This window comes from Seriola lalandi, unplaced genomic scaffold (assembly GCF_002814215.2).
Source record: "Seriola lalandi dorsalis isolate HSWRI2012SDOR001 ecotype SW California unplaced genomic scaffold, Sedor1 jcf7180002054663, whole genome shotgun sequence".
Taxonomy (NCBI): Eukaryota; Metazoa; Chordata; class Actinopteri; order Carangiformes; family Carangidae; genus Seriola; species Seriola lalandi.
This window is the reverse complement of record NW_019525216.1, coordinates 593,505-601,151: the sequence shown is the minus strand read 5'-3', so window position 1 is coordinate 601,151 and position 7,647 is coordinate 593,505. Positions and strand designations below refer to the sequence as shown.

The following is a 7,647-nucleotide window of genomic DNA, read 5'->3' as shown; positions in this document are numbered from 1 at the left end:
AACATACGGAGAATAAAAACCAAACAACGTACAGTTTTACAAACACTAAAGGCACACAAACACAAATCAAGGGGGAAAAAATGGCAGGTTTGATGTTTTCTTGAGAGAAATATACACATTATCTTCAGTGACATGAGTAAAAAGACAACTGAGAAGAAGCGCCATTTTTTTTTTTTTTTTACTAAATTAATGGATGACCAACATGCCTCACTGAGGAGATTTTTTTTTTTTTTATGTTTGTGACTGCAGATTCTGGTAAAACAGTGTAGTGACATGCTGTATTAACACTTTGAATGAAAAACATAATAAACTGTCAAATTCTTCACACTGCATATTGTCCAATTGTCAAGTATGTCAGTTTTGCGACTGGTTTGATGGATACTTCCTGTATCCAACATCCAACACACATGAAACAATCACTAACTTACTTACATAATGTCCAGACACTTCACTCAGAGATCCAGTCGTTTTCCAACGAGTGAGAGGCAGTCAGTAAGTGAGACTTCTACCCAGCATGCCTTTCCTCACATGTGGGGCCAATCAATGCTTTAATCAGAGACAGCAGGAACCGATCAGGCTCAATAGGTGTGGGCAGCTGAACCTCAGCCCATGGGACGAGGAGGAGGGAAACAGCAGGAACGGCAGGAGTATCATACAAAGTTTGTATCAACAAGCAAACCCCACTGCCCGTTCTTAAAAAACAGTGAATTACATGACGAAATCTAAAGACCTGAAATTCACCCCAGAGCGAATTTTCATTTTAATACTGTACAACTGACAATCTTTTGTACAATGACCATAATATCATATAAATAACCTCAAACACTGCTCTTAGTGTAAACTAAACAGTGCTTAAAAAACTAAATAAAAACATTGATAGATGGTTTACTTTACAGGGAATATACATACATAGGGTTAAATGAAATACACTGAAAGCAGCATTTATTTTATGACAAAGATATCGTCTAATGTTATACTCATGGTAAATATAGCTACCTGTGTGCTTCTGTAGACAAACCATCGATATTATGGTCCAAATTTGACATCAATACAATCCTTGTGTTGTCTCATTCTAGTTGGCAAGTAAACATGAACAAAGTTGAAAAGTTTCTCATAGAGTTTTTATCTATCGCTTTATCTATAGTATATACAATTTAAAATGGTACAATGTGTATGTGTGTTTTTTTTTCTCTAAATGCTTCCTTCAAAGAGCAAAAAGACAGACCACAATGGTTAACTACGCCGGGGTGAGAACACTCTGGAATCGAGAGCTGAGAGCTGAGAGCTGAGAGCAGAGACGAATATTAAGTTACCTCAGATATTTTATTCAGGTTTTTTTTTTTTTTTTATCATTATTTTGATGCTCTAAAAAGTCACAGTGATTTCACTTGGCAGTAAATAAAACAACTCAAGGCTGCAACAGAGGAAGAGGAAACCCTTTTATCAGAAGTCTCCTATTCCCAGTGTGTTTATAATGTTGGAGGGCTAACACAGGTTGCAGAACAAAGTGTCGATCAGATAGAAAGACACTCCAGAGACAGATGGTGGAAATAAGCACTTAAGTTGAGATGTATTCATTTTGAAAATTCAACCACGGCTGCAAAAACTATTTTTCTCTCCTTTCTATTCATTTTAATGTTGCAAATTTCTCCAACTTATTCAATAAAAACCATTGAAAAGGCAACTGATTCCAGAGTGTTCACACCATATTGCCTACTCTTACTTGTGGCCCACAGTAATGAACAATAATTTATCTATGGTCAAAAGTCTGCATAGCACACTGTACACAGCATGACTCCAAGTCGGTTATTGGGCCAAGCTAAAGATGATGTTCTTTTCCAAAGCCTCCACACTCGGCCCGAAGTTAAAGAACATTTTCAAAGAGGTGCATTGATCGCATGATGTTTTCATCCTGCAGACACAAAGACACAATGTAATGAGAGAGTGCGAGTGTGTGCCAACAGCAGTGGGAGCAGATGTGTCGGGGTATCCAGCTTACATTTTGGCAGCAGTCGATGAACTCGTCTATGGTAACCACTCCATCTTTATTCTTATCCATCTTCTGTTGGAGACAGAGGAGAGAAAGATGATAAATAAAGGAGGTCTGCAAAAGCCTCTTTATTGCACAGAGCCGTTTCTGCTGCCAGCTCCAGACTTGCCTGAAAGAATACTTCTACATGCTGGCGAGGCGTCTCCTCTTTGAGGACAGGGTATGTGCATTTTCCCATCATGTCGTAGATGGCCTTCATAATGTCCAGCATTTCCTGCGACACGCAGAAAAGGGTCAGTTCACCCAAATTACAGCAAAAACTCTCCTCTCTTACCCCTTAAGGATTTGAAGAATGACATTTCAGAAACAATGGCCCTGTTACTCTAGGTGAATATTAACACTATCCACAGTGAGGTTTGTGGATTATCCATAGTAACAGGAACAAATGTCATTTTCAGTTTTCAGTCATACAACAGCAAGGCTACAGGGATAGTACAGTTTTGTTGGTTGGCCCGCCACTTGAGTCCAGACTGAAATATCACAACGGCCATTGGATAGATTGCCATGATCTCAGAGGACGAATCCTGACTTTTCCTTGAGTGCCACAATGAGCATGAAGTTCCCGGCTTTCAGTGAAATTTGTTGAACCTGGGCAAATATACAGTATATACCACCGGTGTGAAAGCTAGTTGGCTACTTGACTTGGTTGAAGCCTTTTACGAAACATGTTGCCTTCAAATTAGGGCTGCATATAAAAGGCGTATATTTGTGTTTGAAGGGACATACCTCTTTAGTTATATATCCGTCTTTATTAATATCATAAAGGTTGAAAGCCCAGTTGAGTTTTTCCTGGACGGATCCTCGCAGAAGGATCGAGAGGCCCATAACAAAATCCTGCCGTGGAGACAAGAGGCACTGATATTTGTATAAAATATACACATTTATTAAGTAGCATTTTGTAAACAACAAGTACTTGAAAAACTATGCAATAAACAAAAACAGTAACAAAGATATTCACTGTGCTCACTAAATGTATGAGGCATTTCAGCTGATTTCATACAACATTTTTGCAGGGATATTATGTCAGGTATTAATTAGAGCCTAATGATGAAACAGCAAGAGTGCAGACACTATAAATCAAAAATACCTCACTATTGAAATTATTAGCTGTCTCATAATCTGTGTCTGCCCTTGGGGAATACTCATACATTTGAATTGAATGGACAGCACATTAGCTGCTGAAGCTTTGGTTTGGCGTAATGACAGCTTTTCTCTCCTAATAAGCAAAATTATGCCCCTTCATAAATATTAATCTCGTGTTGATAGCATCTGAAGTAGACTTGCTTGGGCTAAATTAAAATTATTGGGGTTGCAGGTTACATAATGCTCCAGTGCAATGCCTTAGAGGCTTACAGTGCTGAAGCTTTAAACATGTTAAGTTCTTTTGTTGGGAGTTTTAAATGCTGGACAGAGTTTACTTCTTTTGAAATTGTTGAAATTTCCATTCTTGGTTATATGAGGGGCAATTTTTTTTTACCTTACTCTGTAAGAATGGAAAAAGCCACATCTAGCCTTATACCTGATACTGAAACTAATGATTCTAACCCTTTTGACAGAAAGAAATGAAAATACTTGGCTTACCTCAAAACTGACAGAGCCATTGTGATCTGTGTCAAATGCATTGAACAGGAAATGTGCATATGTTGAAGCATCTATGAGGAAAACAAACTATAATCAGAATAATCTGCCATGATTAAGACTCAGTTCAGCAGTTACACCTATTGCAAACAAGACAATGGTTCAAAGGGAAGTTTGTAGCTTTTCTAAACAACCTCAAAGAAAATAATCCTCAGATATTTTTTTTTTCCATAATGAGAGAAAAGAACAATAAGCTTAAAGCTAAGAGCTCTATCATTGTTTACTGTGTGGTGAGCCATTACATTTTATATTTATATTACTGCTGCCTTTTTTCTCTCTCTCAACAGATATATCAAAGCCTCCTAATGTTTTCTCTCTGTTTCCTTGGGTAGAATCTTTGCATAATGATGAGAACCAACAGTGAGCAACCCCTGGCACTATAGAGCTACTTTCTTCTTCTGTCTCTCACTGTCGCTGCGTTGTTTTTGATGGAACTTGAACTTGAAATACTTTGGGAGCACAATTTTTGTAAACATGAATGAAAGACAATCAGTGTCAGTCCAGCACACAGAGTAGATAAGAGGCAGCTATAAGAGGCAACACAAGCTGGAAAAACAAAACAAAGCAGTGGGCACAAACCTCCTTGTGGGAAGAACTGTGCGTAGATGTCTTTAAAGGTTTCTTCGTTGACGACTCCACTGGGGCATTCCTGCAAGACAAAAGGACATTCAGCGTCTATATTAAAGCCCCCCCCCATATTAAAGTCTTCTCCTTAAATCTGAGTTTAAGACGTGTCAGTCATGGTCCAATATAGAACTTGAACTGAAACTTGAAATGGGCACTGCGCATACATACTGAAAAGTTTTCAGCATAGAAGAAGACATCTTTTTAAACCATTTTTTTAAAATCCCTTTTTGGATGAGAACTCATGTAAGACAAATCATTTATTTATTTATACACTACATGTATTAAAACAGGTTTAGAAGCCAGCTTTCCACTGTGGCCGAACATTACCTTAGTAAAACAAGACATTATTGTTATTGCTGGCCTTCAGTGGTTGACCTTCCCGCCTTGCTTCAGTGATGATCAAGTGTACCCCTGGGATTGTCAAGTACACTATGACATCACCGCTGGGTAGGGCTGGATAAATTTTCAACACGTCTCTCTCTTTTTTTTTTTGAATGAGCCAACATTAACTCTTAAAATCCCAAGATTGATCTTTGCATTTGTGTCTTTTCTCAGTAATCGTGTACATCTGCACTACATATTGTGTGTGTTGGTTGTTACTTGCCGAACACGGTTATGTGTAAAATGTCTACTTTGTGGAAAAAAACATTCCACAAAAAAAATTAAATTATGTTAAAATTAACATAGATAGCAGCTGGTTATATTAGCCTCTTTGGATCCTGACTGTCTCATAAACCGTGACATGGATGATTACAGTCTTTTGGACCCGCTGCAGTTTAAGAAATCTGGAGATCGTATCTACGAGAGGGAGAGACTGAAAAAAGACCCTGCACGCTGATCTGAGCTCTGTTTGATATAACGAGATGTGAAGCTTTGGACGTTGACTAAACAGTGTGTGGGTTCTACTTTATTCAGTCTGTCCCTGCCGCTGAGCTAATGCTAGCCAGCCAGCTGCCTGCTGATATCAGGGCTGATGTCTTGCCAACACAAACAGTGCAGTTGAACCAGTGAGCAGACTTTCAGTTTCTGGCCTGTCTCTGCTCAAAGATCATTAAAGTGGAATCCACAATACATGTTTAACTGTATGGAATCGTGTTCTTTCTTTTTTCTTTTTCTTTGTTTTAATCAAACATGCATAGCAATGACGCCCTTGCAAATAGTGCAGGATTTTATTCTTGCTTGACTGTTTTGCACATGTAGGCCTAAAAAATACAATATTTGCCAGGGAAAATAAATTCGCAGTTGACAGTTTTATACCTGGGAAAGGTATTTACAGTTTAGCTTATAATGTGACTCAGTGACACAGTTTAATAATCAAGGGAAAGAAAGTGTTGCTCACTTGTTGAATGTAGAAGAAATCTAAGTTTCCTGGATACACTGACATGAGTAAAGATGCATGTAGAAATCATCATCTTGTTTCACAGCAGTGCTTTCAGTTTCTCAGAGTATGGAACATAGACACTCATGCTCAGTTTGGTTGTATTAAAAATGTGAAGCATCCAAGCCTCAATAGAAATCTTGTTCACAGTCGTCCAAAGTCACCCACTTGTGGTTGTCTGGTAGCGTTCAGTGGAAAAGAGTGACTTCTCTTATGTAACACTTCCAAGGAGGATGCTTTGTGTCTTTTCAAAGAAAAGAGCCAGTCAAAGACATGGCAGATGACCTTGCTCAGAGCAGCGTGGTGACAAAGGCAGGTGGTTTTTACAGGTTCAGTTTGTTCTTGATGTGATGCTGTACATAACACACTCTGGCAGGATATTAAATTTGGAAATAGAGGAAGTGCCCCGCCCATTTATAAAAGAGGCACATGTGTAAATGTGTGTGTCTGGGTTTTTTTTTTTAATAGAAGAAAATAACACATTGCAAGGGTGGAGGTTGTTGTAGGAGATCAAAGATAAGCAACAGACGGTACATGGGTGGATACAATAACATGAACACCTCTCCGATACAGTTTCATCAGGTATCAGACATCAATCAAAAAGGAGAAACAGCGAAAATATACCTTCTGTATTTACATATTCTATACCTTTATCTGAAAATTGGATGTATAAAACAATTTGATTTAGGAACCATCACATTTCTGTTTTCAGGAACTAAACTTCAGATGTGTTTGCTGCAGCCAGTGATTTGTTTCATTTCATTTTCTCCATACATTTCTCTCAGTTTGAGGGAGCAAATCAGAATCACAGGGCACACTGGGTTTCCCAATATAATAATTCTTGTGACCATCTCTGATCAGCCACTTTGGGAAGCGGAGCTGAAGGGGTGAGAAAATAAAGATGAAACCTTGTTGTGTTGCTTCAAACAGGCGCTTTGTGTTTGAAGCTAAGAGGATGCTGCATGGTTGTCTGTATGACTCCCCTGACACTCATCTACTGTTGTCTCACAGACCCAGTTGCATATCTTGTGGGGTGAGGTGAGGTCAAGAATTTTGGGGAGGTTAGGCAGACAGAATGAGAACAAGCTTGTCTCAAAATAATACTTTTGTGACCTGATTACATGAAGTCTGAAAGTCTGTGTGGTTTGTAATGCTGTTCACAATGGGTCAGTGTATAGATCCAAAGGATGTTGAGAAAACTATTCAAGCAATTTGCAATTTATATTTTCAAGATTTTGGGGGATGTTATTTTCAAAGTGTTTATCTCTCTTCTGTTAGATCAGTGATTCCCAACCTTTTCCAACTCATTTCCGACTTGGAAATCTCAAAAATGTTGGTCTGACAGAGAACAATAATACATGTTTGTATGCCAAATGCCGAAGCTGCTTCTGGGAAACAGTTGGCTTAGCACTGCTGAAATACTGGAAGCAGGAGGAAACAGCTAGCCTGGTTCTTTCCAAAGCTAAAGCAAAACAAGTCTACAGCTATGCTAAGTCTGTCAAACTGCACTCACAGCGGTACTTTGAGCTAAATGTTAATGTCAGCATGCTAACATGCTGAAGTTTAGCAGGTATAATGTTTACCATGTCAGCATATTAGCATGCTATTATAGTAACTAGAGTCGCTCACAATATTAGTTTAGTTTGTTAGCATACTATCATTGGGTAATTGGCACTAAACACAAGTTCGGCTGAGTTTGATAGAAATGTCACTAGTTTGAGTATCTTAGTTTAAGTATCTGGTCATAAACAAAAGCATTGGACAAACTAAACTTTTGACCAGATGATGGTGCTAGAAGAAAGTGAAGGGAGTTCTGGGAAAAGATTAGCCTGCCCATAGCTCTAAAGCTCATGGATAAATACCACATCTCGTTTGTTTAATCTGTACACAAACAGAGGTGTAAAAACTACACATTTTACAGGGGGCTATGTGCTAGAATGTTTCTTAGCCGGGC

General features: G+C 38.6%; 1 protein-coding gene across 6 annotated transcripts in view; it reads right to left on the bottom strand.

Moving 5' to 3' along the window:
* Positions 1-84: 84 nt before the first annotated feature.
* kcnip4a (potassium voltage-gated channel interacting protein 4a) overlaps positions 85-7,647 on the bottom strand; it is a 119,882-nt gene continuing 112,319 nt past the window's right edge. For all 6 annotated transcript variants that reach the window (XM_087177917.1, XM_023421067.2, XM_023421069.2 and 3 more), the window contains 6 exons: positions 4,268-4,337; positions 3,632-3,702; positions 2,777-2,884; positions 2,160-2,264; positions 2,000-2,062; positions 85-1,912 (listed from right to left, as the gene is read on the bottom strand). In XM_087177917.1, coding sequence (XP_087034043.1) covers positions 1,865-1,912; positions 2,000-2,062; positions 2,160-2,264; positions 2,777-2,884; positions 3,632-3,702; positions 4,268-4,337 — 465 coding nt within the window. In that variant the 3' untranslated portion in view covers positions 85-1,864. The remainder of the gene's footprint in view (positions 1,913-1,999; positions 2,063-2,159; positions 2,265-2,776; positions 2,885-3,631; positions 3,703-4,267; positions 4,338-7,647) is intronic.